This window comes from Eriocheir sinensis, chromosome 42 (assembly GCF_024679095.1).
Source record: "Eriocheir sinensis breed Jianghai 21 chromosome 42, ASM2467909v1, whole genome shotgun sequence".
NCBI classification, from domain to species: domain Eukaryota; kingdom Metazoa; phylum Arthropoda; class Malacostraca; order Decapoda; family Varunidae; genus Eriocheir; species Eriocheir sinensis.
In genome coordinates, this window is record NC_066550.1 from 8,618,331 (window position 1) to 8,636,894 (window position 18,564).

Below are 18,564 nucleotides of genomic sequence, written 5' to 3' on the forward strand. Positions count from 1 at the left end.
GAGAGAGAGAGAGAGAGAGAGAGAGAGAATTACATAGAATTACATAGAAAATCAGACCACACAGACCCCATGGTCCAGACTTGGAGAGAGAACGTGTCTGATGAGATGGAGGAAGATTCAGGAGAGAGAGAGAGAGAGAGAGAGAGAGAGAGAGAGAGAGAGAGAGAGAGAGAGAGAGAGAGAGAGAGAGAGAGAGAGAACGTTGATTCCTTCTCTAGTGCAACCCTGAATCTCTCTCTCTCTCTCTCTCTCTCTCTCTCTCTCTCTCTCGTGTGGTTCAGTCTGGTTGTAGAAGGGAAGTGAGGAGGAAGGGAGAGTCACTGCCCGCTCTGAAGACTTGAACACGTGACCAGAGAGCTATGTACGTGCAACTATACACACACATACGCACATGGTTGGGTCTGCGTGTACATGTTTGCGTGTGTGTGTGTGTGTTGGCCTTGAGTGTGTTATAGAGTTTCGTTGTTTGTTTGTTTGTGTTTGTGATTATTTCTATTGTGATGTTAATGTAGCTTTTTCTCTCTTTCTCTCTTCAGTGATGTATAGAAAGTGATGACTGAGATGATGACGGTTATTTATAAAGTGATGATGACTGAAATGGTGTAGAAAATATGATGACAGTGATAATGTGGGACAGATAATGAGAAAGTGATAATGAAGAAAGGATAATGATCATACCGAAAAGACGATGATAGTGAAATGATGATGACAATGATGAAATAGTGATAATGGAGAAAATCATACTGAAAAGACGATGATAGTGAAATGATGATGACAATGATGAAATAGTGATAATGGAGAAAATCATTCTGAAAAGACGATGATAGTGAAATGATGATGACAATGATATGAGATAGTGATAATGGAGAAAAGATAGTGAAGAAAGGATAATGATCATACTGAAAAGACGATGATAGTGAAATGATGATGACAATGATGCGATAGTGATAATGGAGAAAAGATAATGAAGATGTGAAAGTGACGTTGGCTGAATATGATAAGAGAAAACTGACAGTGATGATGCGGAGAAGATAATGACTGAGGTGGAGATAAGAGCATGACTAATGATTTAGAAAAGACTGAAGAAAGCGTGGAAACAATGACAGATGACGTGCAAAAGATAATGATGATGATGATGATGATGCAGATAATTGACTGAAAAATGATGAAGCAGTGAAGGATAATGACATATGGGATGGTATAGAAAAAAGATAAAGTAGAATGATGATGTAGATAGTATAATGATAGAATAAAGATAGTGACAAGTGTGATGATTTAGAAGATGGTGATGATTTGGAATAGGTGACGATAATGTAGACAAAAAGAATGATGACAATTGTGATGATATAGAAACGTGATGATAGTGAAGATGGTGACAATGATTTGGAAAAGATGACAATGATGATTTATATATACTGAAAGAAAAATGATGACGCGGTGAAAGATGATGAAAGTGATGCCGATGTAGAAAGAGATGATAGTGATGATGATGTAAAAACATGATGAAAGAAATTAGATGATGCAGTGAAAGATAATGAAAAGGATGCTGCTATAGAGAAAAGCTGATGATAGTGATGATGGTATTTGTGCCGAGAATAGAAAGTAGACACCATCAGTATGAATAACTTAAAGTCAATCTTCTAAGTATACATTCATACAAACATACGAACACACCACAATCTGCAGCCACAAGGATTGCACAAGGTATGTATATATGTGTGTGTGTGTGTGTGTGTGTGTGTGTGTGTGTCAGCTGTCTGTTGTTGTTTATGTTCATTTTTTTTGTTTGTCTTTCCCTTTTATTTTTATTTTTATTATTATTCTTGTTGTTCTTCATCTTCATCATCATCATTTTCCTCTTCTTCTTCTTCTTTTATTACTCTTAGCTTTCCTTCTTGTGCGATTATTCTTTCTCATTTGTATTCATTATATTCTTCCTCCCTTTCCTAACTTCCTAATCTACTTCTTGCGCAAGATTTCGTGTTACTCAACTTACTTAATTGGTGCTAAGTTTAGTCATGTTGTTGTTGTTGTGGTGGTGGTGGTGGTGGTTGCTGTCCAAACTTTTTCGCCTATTGTACCCTTTATTACCTTCGCCTACTGTTATATACGTACCCCCTTGGCTGATTAAACTCAATTATATCATATTATATTTAGGTACACTTACATTATGCGTCCTTCCTAGGTTACCCGTCCCTCCCTCTCTCTTCCTTCATAGAACATGGGAAGTTTCTGCTGTGTGTGTGTGTGTGTGTGTGTGTGTGTGTGTGTGGTATAGACGACTTATTGTGACATATTCCTGTTTTTGTTACTACTACTACTACTACTACTACTACTACTACTACTACCACCACCATCACCATAACCCCCACTACTACTACTACTACCACCACCATCACCACCACCACTACTACTACTATTACTACTACTACTACTACTACTACTACTACTACTACTACTACCACAAAAGGGCCTTGGGTTAGATACCAAAGGAGAGAGAGAGAGAGAGAGAATCTGACCACTTTTCCGGCTCCTCTAATACCTGTTTGCACACCTGAGAAATGAAGGGAATAAGATAAAGGAGGAAAAGAGGAGAGGAGGGAGAGAAGGAAAGTGTGATGATGATGATGATGATGGTGGTGGTGATGGAAGTGATGATAAATATTTTGTGGTGGTAGGTCATGTAGTAGTAGTTGTAGTAGTAGTATTTAGTGTTTTTGATGTAGCGCGTAATAAAAACAACAATAATGATAATAATAATAATAATAATAATAATAATAATAATAATAATAATAGTAATAGCAATAATACCTAATCATAAGTTGTTTGCAGTTATATTAAACAAATGTGAAGAGTAGGAGGAGGAGGAGGAAGAAGGAGAATATAGAAGGAAACAGGTGGGAGAGAAGAGAAAGGAGGAAATAGAACAAGGAAAATATCTTGTTTTCTGATACCGGTATTTCGTTTTTCTTCTTTTCTTTCCTTGATAAAAAGAAAGAAAAAAAAGTGAATGGTGGAGACTATTTAATGGGTCATGACCTACACACACACACACACACACACAGAGACCCACGTGTATTTATAGATTAGGATTAAGAATGTGTGTGTGTGTGTGTGTGTGTGTGTGTGTGTGTGCAAGAGTAGGTGAGTGCGTTTGTTCGTTTTATCACTTTTTCTCTCCTCTTCTTCCTCCTCCTCCCCTTCCTCCTCCTCCTCCTCCTCCTGTTAATTTATTTTCTCTCTACGTCTGTTGCTAGAAAGAACTGGACACCTCTTCCTCCTTGCATTTCCTCATCTCCTCCTCCTTCTCCTCCTGTATCATGTCCTTTCTCTTCTCTCGTCTGTGCTCTCTGTTTGTTTGTCTGTTTGTTTTGTGTTTGTCTCTTGTTCCTGTTTTTTTTGTTTATGTTTTGTTTGCCTCTTGTTCTTGTGTTTTCCTGTTTGTTTTGTGTTTGTCTCTTGTTCTTGTTTTTTTTTTGTTTATGTTTTGTTTGCCTCTTGTTCTTGTGTGTTCCTGTTTGTTTTGTGTTTGTCTCTTGTTCTTGTTTTTTTTGTTTATGTTTTGTTTGCATCTTGTTCTTGTGTGTTCCTGTTTGTTTTGTGTTTGTCTCTTGTTCTTGTGTTTTCCTGTTTGTTTTGTGTTTGTCTCTTGTTCTTGTGTTTTCCTGTTTATGTTTTGTGTTTCCCTCGCCCTTGTTTTTCCTGTTTTCTTTTGTTCGTGCTTTCTTTCTTTTCCTACTTCTATTTATGTAGTCAAACACCCTTCCCGTATATTAATTTTTCCTCCTTTCTCCTCCTCCTCCTCCTCCTTCTCCTCCTCCTCCTCCTCCTCCTTGTCTTTGTTCTCGCCCTGTCTTCCTTTCCTACTTTCTTCTTTTCTTTCTTCTCATCTTTACTTGTGTGTGTGTGTGTGTGTGTGTGTGTGTGTGTGTGTGTGAACCAGTGACCTGGCGTGAATTTCTCTCTCTCTCTCTCTCTCTCTCTCTCTCTCTCTCTCTCTCTCTCTCTCTCTCTCTCTCTCTCTCTCTCTCTCTCATTGCAATGTTCTCAGTTCTCAAAATTTTCCTTGTCATTTTTGTGTGGTTAGGTCCTCCTCCTCCTCCTCTTCTTCTTCTTCTTTTATTTTTTATTCCGGCAACTCTGTTTCCTGTTAGTCATTTTCGTGTTTGTTCCTCCTCCTCCTCCTCCTTCTCCTCCTCTCATCTTTTCTCTTCCAAATTCTTTCCCATTTATTCCTTTTCACTTTTCCTCCTCCTCCTCCTCCTCTTCCTCCTCTTTGTCTCTCCTCTTCGCCCTCATTTACAAATATGGTATTAGATGAAACTCTTATATATTTGCGGAAAAAGAAGAGGAGGAGGAGGAGGAGGAAGAAGAAGAAGGTGAGGGGGAAGAGGAAGAATAGGAGGATGCAAGAATTAATTTAGCTGACATGCATACAGAGAGAGAGAGAGAGAGAGAGAGAGAGAGAGAGCGTGTTTCTCCAATGCCTGGTCTTGCAAAAACTGGTATTACTGGTAACTGGTATTTTAGCATCCACTCTTTAGGCCGGGCAGGTCGGTGGTGTGACTCTCTCTCTCTCTCTCTCTCTCTGATCAAGTGTACTGTTTATGTAATTAATCGTGTGTATAATGCTCTCTCTCTCTCTCTCTCTCTCTCTCTCTCTCTCTCTCTCTCTCTCTAATCAAGTGTACTGTAATTATATGTTACGTAGTTAATCGTGTATATACTCTCTCTCTCTCTCTCTCTCTCTCTCTCTCTCTCTCTCTCTCTCTCTCTCTCTCTCTCTCTCAAAAATATATTCCTTGAACCTGCAAATAATTGTATACTTTTACTTCATATTGTTGTTGTTGTTGTTGTTATTCTATATTTTGCTTTTTTTCGCTTGTTCGTTATTCTTCTGTTTTTCCTTCTCCTTTTTCCTTCTTCCTTTTGTAGCTCTTGTTCTTTCTTCATCTCCGTGTTGTTATTCATCCTTCTCCTCTCCTTTCTCTTCCTCCTCCTCTTCTTCTTTCTCTGCATATTCTTTTTCTCCTTCCCTTTTTTTCTTCTTTTCTTCCTCTTCTTCTTTCTCTGCATATTCTTTTTCTCCTTCCCTTCTTTTTTACTTCTTTTTCTTCATATTTCTTATTCTCTTTCTTCTCTTCTACCTTTATTTCATGCTCCCTTGCTCTTCGTGTTCTTCTTTCTCGCTTTCTCTTCCTCCTCTTCTTCTTTCTCTGCATATTCTTTTTCTCCTTCCCTTTTTTTCTTCTTTTTCTTCATATTTCTTATTCTCTTCCTTCTCTTCTTCTACCTTTTTTCATGTTCCCTTGTTCTTCGTGATCTTCTTTCTCGCTTTCTCTTCCTCTTCTTCTTTCTCTTCATTCTTTTTCTCCTTCCCCTTTTTCTTCTTTTTCTTATTTTTCTTCATCTTTTCTTTTTCCGTCTCTTCTTCCTTTTCTTCATGTTCTTGTTTTCTTGTTCTTCTTCGTGTTCTTCTTTCTCTTTCTCCTCCTCCTCTTGTCCTTTCTCTTCACATTCTTTTTCTCCTTCCCTTCTTTCTCTTTTTCTTTTTCTTCTTCATATTCTTCTTCTCCTCCTCCTCTTCTGCTTTCCTCCATTCCCTTCCCCTTCTTTATCTTTTTTTTCTTCATCTTATTCTTCCTTCTCCTCCTCCTCCTCTCCTACCTTTTCTTCATGTTCTTGGTATCTTGTTCTTCTTCTTTCTCCTCCTTCTTCTTCTTCTTCATCTCAGTATCATTTTTCCTCCCACACATCATCACCACCACCACCATCATCATCATCTCCACCACCAACACACCACCCAAGCCAGCGCCACACCCACGAAACCGAACACACGAACCCGACAAAATTGCAACATGGGCAGTCTCAATCCCCGCTCAATTCACTTCTTCCGCTCTTAGCACAAATTATATGCGGTGTGGGAGCCCGCCAACACTTCTTTCCACTCCTTTCCTTCTTCCGCACGCAAAACACGCAAGCAGGATGCAGTAAGAATGGAAATAAACGTAGAAATAGAGGTAGGAGTTTCGCGGGCTTGCGTTGGGGGGGGGGAATGATTGAGGGTGCGTTGGACGAAGTCAGGGTCAGTGTGCTCGTTGGCGTAGGTAGTGGTTGTATGTGTCATGTGTCCGGGTTCGGTTCCCAGGCGGAGGGAGACGGATGGGCAGTTTCTCTCTTTTCTGTTTTGTTTTGTTATGTTATTTTGTTTTTTTATTTGTGTTCTTTAATTGTTTTGATGGATGTGTATGGGTGTTGGTTGTGGGTGTTTTTCTTTCTTTTCTTTCTTTTTTCTTCTTTCCATCCTTTTTTTCTTATTTTTTTTTCTTTTTCTTTGTTGCTTATTCTTTTCTCTACATTTTTTTTACTTTTTATTTGTACTTTCTTACTCTCTCTCTCTCTCTCTCTCTCTCTCTCTCTCTCTCTCTCTCTCTCTCTCTCTCTCTCTCTCTCTCTCTCTCTCTCTCTCTCCTGGACTTTGTGCAAGTTTTCTCTATTCTTATTCTTATTTATCTGACTAGGTTCTCTTTTTCTTTATTCTTTTTTTTATTTATATTTTTCCTCTTGTCTTTGCTCTTCTTGTCCATATTCCTCTGCATATTCTTTTTTTCGCCTTTTCTTCTGTTGCTTCTACTTCTTCCTCCTCCTCCTTTCCTTTTTTCTTCCTTCCTCCTTTCTTTTGAATTTTTTCCCTTTTCTTCTTTCTCTTTCCTTCTGTGAGTTACCTTGAAAGCCACTCATTAATTGGGGACTCACAACATGGCTTCCGAAACAAAAGATCCTGCCTATCAAATCCATTAACCTTTTATAACGACCTCTTCACTGTTTATGACGTAACCAAATCACTGGACGTAGTCTATCTTGATTTCCAGAAAGCGTTTGATAAAGTCCCGCATCATAAATTACTTTACAAATTAAAGCAAATAGGTATTGACGGTCAGGTAAACCAATGGATCGCGAATTGGTTGAGCAACAGACAACAAAGAGTAGTGATTGACGGATTTAACTCAGAGTGGGCGCCGGTCACTAGTGGCGTCCCTCAGGGCTCGGTTCTTGGCCCAGTGCTCTTCATTATTTACATCAACGACGTGGATGTTGGACTCAATAACCGCATTAGTAAATTTGCAGACGACACAAAGATTGGTAACTCGGTTCTCACTGACGAAGACAGGCAGAGCCTCCAAGAGGATTTGCACAAAATTTCAGCTTGGTCGGATAGATGGGAGATGCCCTTTAACGTAGACAAGTGCCAGGTCCTTCAAGTTGGAACGAGGAATAAGAAGTTTGATTACGAAATGCGCGGCGTTAAACTCAAAAGCGTTCAATGCGTCAAGGACTTAGGGGTCAAAATCGCGTCAAACCTCAAATTCTCACAGCAATGCATCGATGCAGCAAATAAAGCGAACAGAATGTTGGGCTTCATTAAAAGAAACTTTCAATTTAAGAATAAAGATGTAATACTCCCGCTCTACAACAGTTTAGTCAGACCCCACTTGGAATATGCGGTACAGTTTTGGTCTCCCCACCATGCAAAGGATATTGCTAAATTAGAAGGTGTTCAGCGTCGGGCAACGAAAATTATCCCTTCCTTGCGCAACAAATCCTACGAAGAAAGGCTTTCTACTCTTAACATGTTCTCTCTTGAGAAACGTCGCCTCCGAGGAAAACTGATCGAATGTTTTAAAATACTTAATGGTTTCACGAATGTAGACAGATCAACATTGTTTATGATCGATGACACTTTGCGCACGAGGAACAATGGCGTAAAACTCAGATGTAGACAAGTAAATTCAGACTGCACCAAATTTTTCTTCACCAACGTTGTAGTGCGAGAATGGAATAAGCTCCCATCATCAGTGGTCCAGTGTAACACGATTGACTCCTTCAAAAATAAGCTCGACCGTCACTTCCTTCAACTTAATATCAACTAGAGTAGAAATGCAACGTTTTGGAGTCTTCTGATTAATGTAAAATCACTTAGGTTTAAGGACAGACCACCAAGTCTGGACCATGGGGTCTGTGTGGTCTGATTTTCTATGTAAATCTATGTAAATCTTTTTTCTTTCTTTTTCTTTCTTTCCTTTATTTCTTTCCTTTCTTTCTTTTCTTCCCTCTTTCTTTCCTTCTTTCTTTTCTTCCTTCTTTCTTTTCTTCATTCTTTCTTTCCTTCTTTCTTTTCTTCCTTTCTTTTCTTTTCTTTCTTTCCTTCTCTCTCTCTCTCTCTCTCTCTCTCTCTCTCTCTCTCTCTCTCTCTCTCTCTCTCTCTCTCTCTCTCTCTCTCTCTCTCTCTCTCTCTCTCTCTCTCTCTCTCTCTCTCTCTCTCTCTCTCTCTCTTGGATTTCGGTAAAATTTTCTTTGTCATTATTATTATTGTGTGATCTGGTTCTCTTTTTTTTCCTTTCTTTTTATTCCTTTTTTTATTTTTTTATTTTATTTCTTCTTATGTTGGTTCTTGTCCATATTCCTCTTCTTATTCTCCAGTTTTTTCACCTTTTCCTCATTACTTTTTTACTTCTCCTCCTCCTCCTCTTCCTCCTTTATCTCTCTCTTTCAGCCTTTCCGTTTTCTTTCATTAATCCTCCTGTTTATGACTTTTCTGTGCTATATTTGATCATTCCATTTTGCACCCACTATATTTTTCTTTGCTCCTTCGATATCGTGGTCACAAGTCATCAATTTATTCCTTTTTTTTGTCTGTATTGTCTCCTGTCATCACGTGTCTTGAGTCCATTTGATATCGTGGTCATTGACTTCTATTTCTCTTCGTCGTGTTTATTTATTTTCTTTGTCTGTGTTTCTTTTCTTCGTCTGTGTTTCTTTTCTTCGCCTCTGTTCCTTTTCTTCGTCAGTATTTCTTTTTTTTCCTCTGTATGAAAGAATGCAAAAAGAAGTAAAGAAAGTAAAGCAATGAATAAAGTTAAAAGGAGGACGTTGTTTATTCTTTATCGCTAACTTAGATAAACATAAGTATATGAAACGAAGAAAGAGAAGAAAAAAGAAGAACAAAAAGAAAGAAAGGGAAATCGAAGAAAGTAAGAAAGGAGCGCAGGAAAAAAAGAAAGAAAAGTAAAACAGAGTAAGAAAGGATTGTAGGAAAGAAGGAAGGAAAAGAAAAACAAACAAAGGAAGTGAGGAAGGAGGCCAGGGAGGCAGGAAGGAAGGAAACCAATTATATAAAAATAAAAAAAACCAGAGGAATTACGGTTCTCGAAATTATAACAACAAAATATACCACATACAGATTCCATTCCTTTTCTTTATTATATTTTCGTTCCTGCTAATTTAGTCCTTCATCATTCTCTTTTTCATTCTTCTGTTTTGTATTTTCTCGTTTTATGGTTTGGTTCATTCTCGTTTTATTTTTTGTGTTATTCCTTTTCGTATCCATTATCTCTCTCTCTCTCTCTCTCTCTCTCTCTCTCTCTCTCTCTCTCTCTCTCTCTCTCTCTCTCTCTCTCTCTCTCTCTCTCTCTCTCTCTCTCTCTCTCTCTCTCTCTCTCTCTCTCTCTCATTACTTTTTTGTGGGATACGATTCGCTTGATTTCTTCTTTTTTCTATTCTTTTTCCTTTTCTTTTTTTAGTCTTCCTCTTTTTCTTTCTTTTCTTATTTCCTTCTTTCCTTCGCCTTTACCTCCTTCACATTCTTATATTATGTACTTGAAATTCAATTACTCCTCTTTTTGTTAATATTTTTAGTTTCTTTTCAGCTTAGTCAGTTTTTTTTTTATCCCTCCTTCATTATTTCCTCCTTCCTTCGTCCTTTATTTCGTATTTCTTCCTTTCTTTGCCTTTATTTCCTTTGTGATTTATGTATGTACTTAGATCATGACTATTTCTTACTATCTTCTTTTTCGTTTCCTATTATCTTGGTCAGTCTTCCTTTATCTCCATTATTTCTCCCTTCCTTCGCCTTCACCTCCTTCTATGTATTTATAATCTTCCTTCCTTTGGCTTTATTTCCCTTACGATTTCTGTATATACTTGGATTTTGACTATTTCTTACTATCTTCTTTTTCGTTTCCTGTTATCTTAATCTTAGTCAATCTATCTTTATCTTTTTTCTTTATTTCTCCCTTCCTTCGCCTCTCCTTCACGACACCTCTTGTATGTACTTAAAATCTTCCTTCCTTTGGCTTTATTTCCTTTACGATTTCTGTATATACTTGGATTTTGACTATTTCTTACTATCTTCTTTTTCGTTTCCTATTATCTTGGTCAGTCTTCCTTTATCTCCTTTATTTCTCCCTTCCTTCGCCTTCACCTCCTTCCATGTATTTATAATCTTCCTTCCTTTGGCTTTATTTCCTTTACGATTTCTGTATATACTTAGATTTTGACTATTTCTTACTATCTTCTGTTTCGTCTCCTATTATTATCAGTCTTCCATTATCTTCTTTATTTCTCCATTCCTTCGCCTCTCCTTCACGACACCTCTTGTATGTACTTAAAATCTCACTTATTATTTTTCTTATCATTACTTTTCTTTGTTTCCTGTAAGCTTTGTCACTTGGTTTGTTATTCCTATCTTTATTCCTTTTTCCTTCGCCTGTATCTCCTTCACGACACCTCTTGTATGTACTTAAAATCTGAGGCTGAGGCCACGCGCGATTCAGTGTTTACTCCAATTAACTTTATTCGAACATGGTGTCAACATCGAAAAAGAAAAACTCATTTATTATTCTCGCATCTACTATGTTTCCAAAAGCTAAGGCGACGGAGTTGAACGCTGAGGCCACGCGCGATTCAGTGTTTCCTCCCATTAACTTTATTCGAACATGGTGTCAACAACGAAAAAGAAAAACTCATCCCTTTTATTATTCTCGCCTCTACTATGTTTCCAAAAGCTAAGGTGGCGGAGTTGAACGCTGAGGCAACGCGCGATTCACTGTCTATTCCCATTAGCTTTATTCGAACATGGTGTCAACATCGAAAAAGAAAAACTCATCTCAATTATTATTCTCGCCTCTACTATGTTTCCAAAAGCTAAGGTGGCGGAGTGGAACGCTGAGGCCACGCGCTGTTCATTCTATTCCCATTAACTTTGTTCAAACATGGTGTCAACAACGAAAAAAGAAAAGTTCATTTCATTTACTATTCACCTCTTCACTATTTTTTTTTACAGCAAAGGAAACAAAAAAAAACAAAAAGAAACAATAATGAAAAAAGAAAAGAAAAGCCCGCTAGTCACTGCTCCTATAAAAAAAGAGTTCAGAGGAGTGGCCGAGAGGTCAATTTCGGGAGGAGAGGCGTCCTGATTCTCTCTCTCTCTCTCTCTCTCTCTCTCTCTCTCTCTCTCTCTCTCTCTCTCTCTCTCTCTCTCTCTCTCTCTCTCTATTTTTTTTTTGTACGGTATAAATAACGAAAAAATAAGCTGCCTCACATTGTCCTCAACTTCTCTATGTTTCAAAGGTAAAGAGACGGAGTTGAACGCTCAATGTATATATTCTCGTATACTTTTTTGGACGATATAAGCAACAACAACAACAACAAAATAATCATCTCACTTTCATCCACAAGTTCACTATGTTCTAAAGCTAAAGAGACGAAGATGAACGCTAAGGCCATGCGCACTTCAATGTATACTCCATTTCCGTTCACTATTTTCGAACATGACATCATCAGCAACAACAACAAAACCAAGCTGCCTCATAATTATTATCCCCATCTTCACTATGTATTCAAAAAGCTAACGGTACGGAGTTGAACGCTGAAGCCACGCGCAATTCAATGTATATACTCTATTGTCGTTCCCGGTAACTCTTTTTTAACACTGCATCAACAACATCAATTAAAAAACCTACTTATCCCCATTTACACTATATTCCGAAAGCTACGGAGTTGAACGCTGAGGCCACGCGTAACTATTGTGTTTATTCCTGTAACTCATTTTAAGGACGATATTAACAACGAAAAAAAAAAAAATAGTTACCGGTACCTCATATCACCAACTTCACTATGTAAACAAAAGCTAATGTTACGGAGTTGAACGCTGAGGCCACGCGTAACTCTTGTGTTTATTCCTGTAACCCATTTTAAGGACGATATTAACAACGAAAAAAAAAAAAATAGTTACCGGTACCTCATTACTTCACTATGTATACAAAAGTTAAAGATACGGAGATGTGCACAGTGGCAATGCGTAAGTCAGTGAAGGTCTTTCATTAACTAGTATAGAACAAAGAAGCAGGAAAAAATAGTATACTAACAAGTAACAACATACGCCCTTGCCTTCACAATGTTTCTAGGAATAATGATATACAGTTGTACGGTGTGGAAATGCGTGACCAGTGAGTTCATTCTTCATTTTGTTAATTATCCAACTTTTTGCTTTTTTCTTCTTATTTCCTTCCTGTAGCTCTTGTTCTTTATTCATGACTTTTTCTTCTTCGTCATTTTCTTAATTTCTTCATTTGTTTTCTCTTCTTGTTCTTCATTCTCGTATTTTTACAATCCTCTTATTTTTCTTCCTCTTCTTCTTCTTCTTCTTCTTCTTCTTCTTTTATAATATAGATTGAACAAGAAGCAACAAAAATAATATACAAATAACATACGCCCTTAACTTCACATTATTTCCAAAGCTAAAGATACCAAGTTGAGGGTTATAATAATTCTTCATTCAACTTAATCATTCTTCTATCTGGTTTTATTCTGGTGGTTATAACATACATCTACAACCTCACAATGTTGCCAACGCTACCTATACAAAGTTGATGATTGTAATATTGCTTCAGTCACTTCAATCCTTCTTCTAACAAGTTTTTATTCTGAGTAGCAAAGAAAACTAAGGGAGTATCATGCTCCCTTAACCACTGTGACCCCGAAGCTTAAGAGACGGAGTTGAGCGCTGATGCAAGTCGTGAGTCAGATATCCCTTTCCTGTTTACCTACGAGGGCTCGTTTTGCTCTTTCTTTCTGTACGTTTTTGTTTGTTTTTTCTGTCTTGTTTTTCTTGATTGCGTTGTTTTCTTTCCTTGTTTTCTTCCGGTGCTTTTTTTCAGCTTCTTGTTTTTCTTCTTTTTTTTTCTTTTTTTTCATATTTTCTTTTTCTTCGCATTCTTCTTCTTCTTGCTCTTCCTCTTCTTCATATTTTCTTATTTTCTCTTCTTATATCTTCTACTTCTTTGCTCTTCTTCTTCCTCTTCTTCTTCTTCCTCTTCGTTCTTCTTTCTTTCTTTCTTTCGTCGTCTTGTTCTTCTTTCTTTCGTTCTTCTTTTTCTTGTTCTTTTTCACCTTCATTGTTTCTTGTTTTTCTTTTTCTCCTCCTCCCTTTATTTGACTTTCTTTTGCCTACATAATCTTCTTCTTCTTCTTCTTCTTCTTCTTCTTTCTTTCGTCTTCTTGTTCTTCTTAACTTTCATTTTTTTGTCTTTTTCTCCTCCCTTTATTTGTCTTTCTCTTGCCTATATAATCTTCTTCTTCTCTATTTTCTTTGTTTCTTCTTTGTTTCTTTTCTAGCTTATATAATCTTCTTTTTCTTCTTCTTCTTCTTCTTCATCTTCTTCTCGGTGATATGGCGGACCCTGTGTAGGTTACGCTTCCTCTGTGTAACATTTCTTTGTCCTTCCCTTCCTTGCCTAACCTTCTCTCCGTCACCCTTTGTCTTTTACTAAACTATTATTCATCAGATTAATTCTCCCTGTTTTCCGCTTTCTTCGTTTGTGTCATTTCTCTTTCACTATCCTTTCACTATCTTTTCTTTCTTAATGTTTATCTTGCTCTCTTTATCCTTTCTTTGTCTTGGTTTTGCTTTGTTTCTGTTTTTTTTACGTTTTCTTTCTTTTCTTCTATCTTGTTTTCTTTCTTTTTTCTATTCTTCTGATTATCTTATTTTCTCTCTTTACCTCATTTTCTTTCTTATTTCTTTCTATCTTTAAATTTCTCTTTCTTTCTTTTCATGTTTTCTTCTTTCTCTTTTTTTATTCTGATTATCTTATTTTCTTTCTTTACCTCATTTTCTTTCTTTATTTCCTTCTATCTTTACATTTCTCTTTCTTTCTTTTCATGTTTTCTTCTTTCTTTATCTTTTTTTATTCTTCTGACTATCTTATTTTCTCTCTTTACCTGATTTTCTTTCTTATTTCTTTCTATCTTACATTTTCTTTCTTTTCATGTTTTCTTTCTTTTTTCTTTCTTTACCTCTGTTCCTTCTTTTTCCTTTTTATTCTAATTATCTTTATCTTTTCTGCCTTTCTTTCTCTTGCTTTCTGTCATTTTTCTGCTTTTCTCTTCCTTTCTTTCCCTTTCCTTAGCTCTTTAGGCCTTTTCTTTACCTTTCTTTATCTTTATTGACCTTTCTTTATCTATCTTTACCCTTTCTCTACCTTCAATAACAAGTTTTACCTTTGTTTTCTTCTTCCTATCTCTCTCTACCCTTCCTTTCTTTCATTACCTTTCTTTACCTCTCTCTACCTCTCTCCCTAATTTACTCTTATTTATCTCTAATTTCTCTCTCCCTCCTTGTCCTTACCTTTCTCTACCTCTCTCTACCTCTCTCTCTACATTTAATTTACCCTTCTTTATCTCTATTTTCTCCCTCCTTTTCTTTACCTTTATCTAGTTTTTATAATCTTTACTTTTTCTTCCATTTTTCTACTTTTCTTTCCTTTCTTACCATCCATTTTCCTTTCTCTTTACCCATTCCTCTCTATACCTCAATGATTCTCTTCTACGTTTCTTTTTTTACCTTTCTATACCTTCCTCCACCTTTCCTTTACCTTTTCCTCCCTTTCCTTGCCTTTCTGTTTACCTTCTTCTCTTCGTCAGCGTATCAAGACTAAGTTCCACAGTTCCCCATGATCGGTTAGTAAGCTCCCAAACCAATACCAGAGCCTTCGAAATTTCCTTGTATAGTGTCTAGTGTTTATATTTAAGTTCACAAATTTGATGAAACTATACTAGAAAAGTCTTGTGTATTTAGTGTGGCATCGAAGACCTCCCCATTTTGGATTGTATGGGATTCTATAGTTTGGTTCGGGCTGTTACGAAGACGCTGTGTTGGACTGTGAAATCGACTCCATGGTAACGCTCGTAACTCCTCCCCCATCCTCTCTAAAACGTCTCTGATTGGTGGATTCTTGTGAGGGAGTGAATCCTATTGGTCGAGACTCAGGAGGGGCGCAACGTTGAGGAGGAGGAGGAGGAGGAGGAGGAGGAGGAGAGGCTTTAAAGAGAAGCATGAGTAACAGGAAAAGAAGGTTGAGGAGGAGGAGGAGGAGGAGAGGGAGGAGGAGGGGGGAAAGGAGGAGGAGGGGAGGGGGAGGAAGAAAGAAAGATAAACAGACCAATAAAAAGAAGAATATAGTAAAGAATAGGAGGAAGAGAGTCAAAGAGGAGGAGGAAGAGAAGAAAGAAGAAGAAGAAGAAGTAGAAGAAGAAGAAGAAGAAGAAGAAGAAGAAGAAGAAGAAGAAGAAGAAGAAGAAGAAGACAAAGATGAAGAGTAGATGATGAGTCAGGGGAAGAGGAGGAGGAGGAGGAGGAGGAGGAGGAGGAGGTCACGGTGACAGCGGCTAAAAAAAGGAGTTATTAAGAAACAGGAAAAGAAGCGAAGGATGAGGAGGAGGAGGAGGAGGAGGAGGAGGAGGAGGATTGTTGCGTAAAAAAAGAGAAAGAGGAAAAGAGGAAGGTTAAAAAAAGGTTATGGAGGAGGAGGAGGAGAGGAGGAGGAGGAGGAGGAGGAGGAGAGGAGGAGGAGAGGAGGAGGAGGAGGAGGAGGAGGAGTCGAGTTCTGAATAAGGATGAGAAGATAAAGAGGATCGAGGTTGCATTTGGAGAGAGAGAGAGAGAGAGAGAGAGAGAGAGAGATCATTACGTGACCTGGATTTATTGACTGCATGACTTACACATTTTCTTTATCTTTCTTTCTTTCTTACTTTCTTTCTTTTCTTTACTGTATTTAATATTTATCTTTATTTTTTTGTTATTTTTCCTTTTACACTTTTTTCTCCTCTTCTTTTCTCTTCCCTTTCTCTTTCTCTCCCTTCTTCTCTCTTCTCTCCTCTTCTCCCTCTTTTCTCTCCCCTTCCTTCCTCCTCCTTTTCTCCTTTCTCTCCCTTCCCCTCTCTTCTTTTCTCTCCTCTTCTCCCTCTTTTCTCTCCCCTTCCTTCCTCCTCCCTTTCTCCTTTCTCTCCCTTCCCCTCTCTTCTTTCCTCTCCACTCCTTCCTCGTTTCTCTCTCCTTCCTTCCCTCTCTCTTCTTCCCTCTCTCCTCCTCTCTCTCTTCTATCTCCCTTCTCTCCTTCCTTCCCTCTCCCTATTCATCTCCTTTCTCTCCTACTTCTACCCCTTTCCTCTCCTCCTCTTTTCTCTTCTTCCCCTTCTTTATTCAGTATTTCCTGTCCCTCCCCTTCTGTCATTATTATTTTTTCTCTCCGGTCTTTCTTCCTCCCTCCTTTTCCTTCCCTTCTTCTTTTCTTCCTTCCTTCCGCCTTTCATTCCATTCACTCTTCCTTTCTTTCTTCCTATCTTCCTTCCTTTCTCCTTCCCTTATATACTCGTTATTTGAGTAGTTTTTATCTATCTCCCTCTCCTCCTGCCCTCCTTCCTTCCCCTCCATCCCTCCCCTCCTTCCTCCATTCTCCTCTTCCTCCCCTCCTCTTCTCCCCCTCCTTCCCTTCCACCTCCCATTCTCTCCTCACTTCTTCCTCTTTTTCCTCCTTTCTCCCCTTCCCCCTCCTCTTCTTCCTCCTTCTTTGTATGTTTTTCTTCATTCTTTTCCTAGTAGTGTTATTTTTGTTCCTCGTTTTCCTGGTTCTTTTTCCTGGTGAGTCACGCTTCATCTCCACTTGTGTGTGTCTGTCTGTCTGTCTGTCTGTCTGTCTGTCTGTCTGTCTGTATGTATGTATGTATGTATGTATGTATGTATGTTTAGTCTTAGGGATCTGGTGAGGCTTCATATCGCTTGGTGTGACTTGGTGTGGCTTGGTATGGTTTGGTGTGGCTTGGTGTGGCTTGGTGTAACTTGGTATGGTTTGGTGTGGCTTGGTATGGTTTGGTGTGGCTTGGTATTACTTGGTATGGTTTGGTATGGTTCGGTGTGGCTTGGTGTGGCTTGGTGTGACTTGGTGTAACTTGGTATGGTTTGGTGTGGCTTGGTATGGTTTGGTGTGGCTTGGTATTACTTGGTATGGTTTGGTATGGTTCGGTGTGGCTTGGTGTGGCTTGGTGTGGCTTGGTGTGGCTTGGTGTGGCTTGGTGTGACTTGGTGTGACTTGGTGTGACTTGGTATGGCTTGGTGTGACTTGGTGTGACTTGGTGTGGCTTGGTGTGACTTGGTGTGACTTAGTATGTCTTGGTGTGTCTTGGTGTGACTTGGTATGACTTGGTGTGGGTTGGTGTGACTTGGTGTGGCTTGGTGTGACTTGGTGTGACTTGGTATGGCTTAGTATGGTTTGGTGTGACTTGGTGTGGCTTGGTGTGACTTGGTATGGCTTGGTATGGTTTGGTGTGGCTTGGTATGGCTTGGTGTGACTTGGTGTAGCTTGGTGTGACTTGGTGTGACTTGGTATGGCTTGGTGTGACTTGGTGTAGCTTGGTGTAGCTTGGTGTGGCTTGGTCTACTGTGGTTTGGTCTGGTTTGGTGTGGCTTGGTCTACTGTGGTTTGGTCTGGTTTCGTCTGGTTTGGTCTAGTTTGGTCTGGTTTGGTCTGGTTTGGTGTGGCTTGGTCTACTGTGGTTTGGTCTGGTTTGGTGTGGCTTGGTCTACTCTGGTTTGGTCTGGTTTGGTGTGGCTTGGTCTACTCTGGTTTGGTCTGGTTTGGTGTGGCTTGGTCTACTCTGGTTTGGTGTGGCTTGGTCTACTCTGGTTTGGTCTGGTTTGGTGTGGCTTGGTCTACTCTGGTTTGGTCTGGTTTGGTGTGGCTTGGTCTACTCTGGTTTGGTCTGGTTTGGTCTACTCTGGTTTGGTCTGGTTTGGTGTGGCTTGGTCTACTCTGGTTTGGTCTGGTTTGGTGTGGCTTGGTCTACTCTGGTTTGGTCTGGTTTGGTGTGGCTTGGTCTACTCTGGTTTGGTCTGGTTTGGTCTACTCTGGTTTGGTCTGGTTTGGTGTGGCTTGGTCTACTCTGGTTTGGTCTGGTTTGGTGGGGCCTGGTCTACTCTGGTTTGGTCTGGTTTGGTGGGGCTTGGTCTACTCTGATTTGGTCTGGTTTGGTGTGGCTTGGTCTGGTTTGGTGTGGCTTGGTCTGGTTTGGTGGGGCTTGGTCTACTCTGGTTTGGTCTGGTTTGGTGTGGCTTGGTCTGGTTTGGTGTGGTTTGGTCTGGTTTGGTGTGGCTTGGTCTACTCTGGTTTGGTCTTGTTTGGTGTGGCTTGGTCTGGTTTGGTGTGGCTTGGTCTACTCTGATTTGGTCTGGTTTGGTGTGGCTTGGTCTACTCTGATTTGGTCTGGTTTGGTGGGGCTTGGTCTACTCTGATTTGGTCTGGTTTGGTGTGGCTTGGTCTACTCTGGTTTGGTCTGGTTTGGTGTGGCTTGGTCTACTCTGGTTTGGTCTGGTTTGGTGTGGCTTGGTCTGGTTTGGTGTGGCTTGGTCTACTCTGGTTTGGTCTGGTTTGGTGTGGCTTGGTCTGGTTT

The 18,564-nt window shown here is 39.2% G+C and overlaps 2 protein-coding genes across 3 annotated transcripts in view; one reads left to right on the plus strand and one right to left on the minus strand.

The window, feature by feature from the left end:
* The first annotated feature begins 235 nt into the window (after positions 1-235).
* LOC127009917 (uncharacterized) overlaps positions 236-18,564 on the plus strand; it is an 84,614-nt gene continuing 66,285 nt past the window's right edge. Inside the window, exons 1-2 of one of the 2 annotated variants that reach the window (XM_050883449.1) lie at positions 236-361; positions 537-1,704. The gene's annotated coding sequence lies outside the window, so the exon portion shown is untranslated. Of the gene's footprint in view, positions 395-536; positions 1,705-18,564 lie in introns of both variants that reach the window. The other variant, XM_050883448.1, reaches the window with a different exon arrangement.
* LOC127010214 (salivary glue protein Sgs-3-like) overlaps positions 17,278-18,564 on the minus strand; it is a 10,081-nt gene continuing 8,794 nt past the window's right edge. The window contains exons 2-3 of the mRNA XM_050884092.1: positions 18,092-18,212; positions 17,278-17,622 (exon numbers count right to left, since the gene is read on the minus strand). Of these exons, the coding sequence (XP_050740049.1) occupies positions 17,278-17,622; positions 18,092-18,212 (466 nt within the window). The remainder of the gene's footprint in view (positions 17,623-18,091; positions 18,213-18,564) is intronic.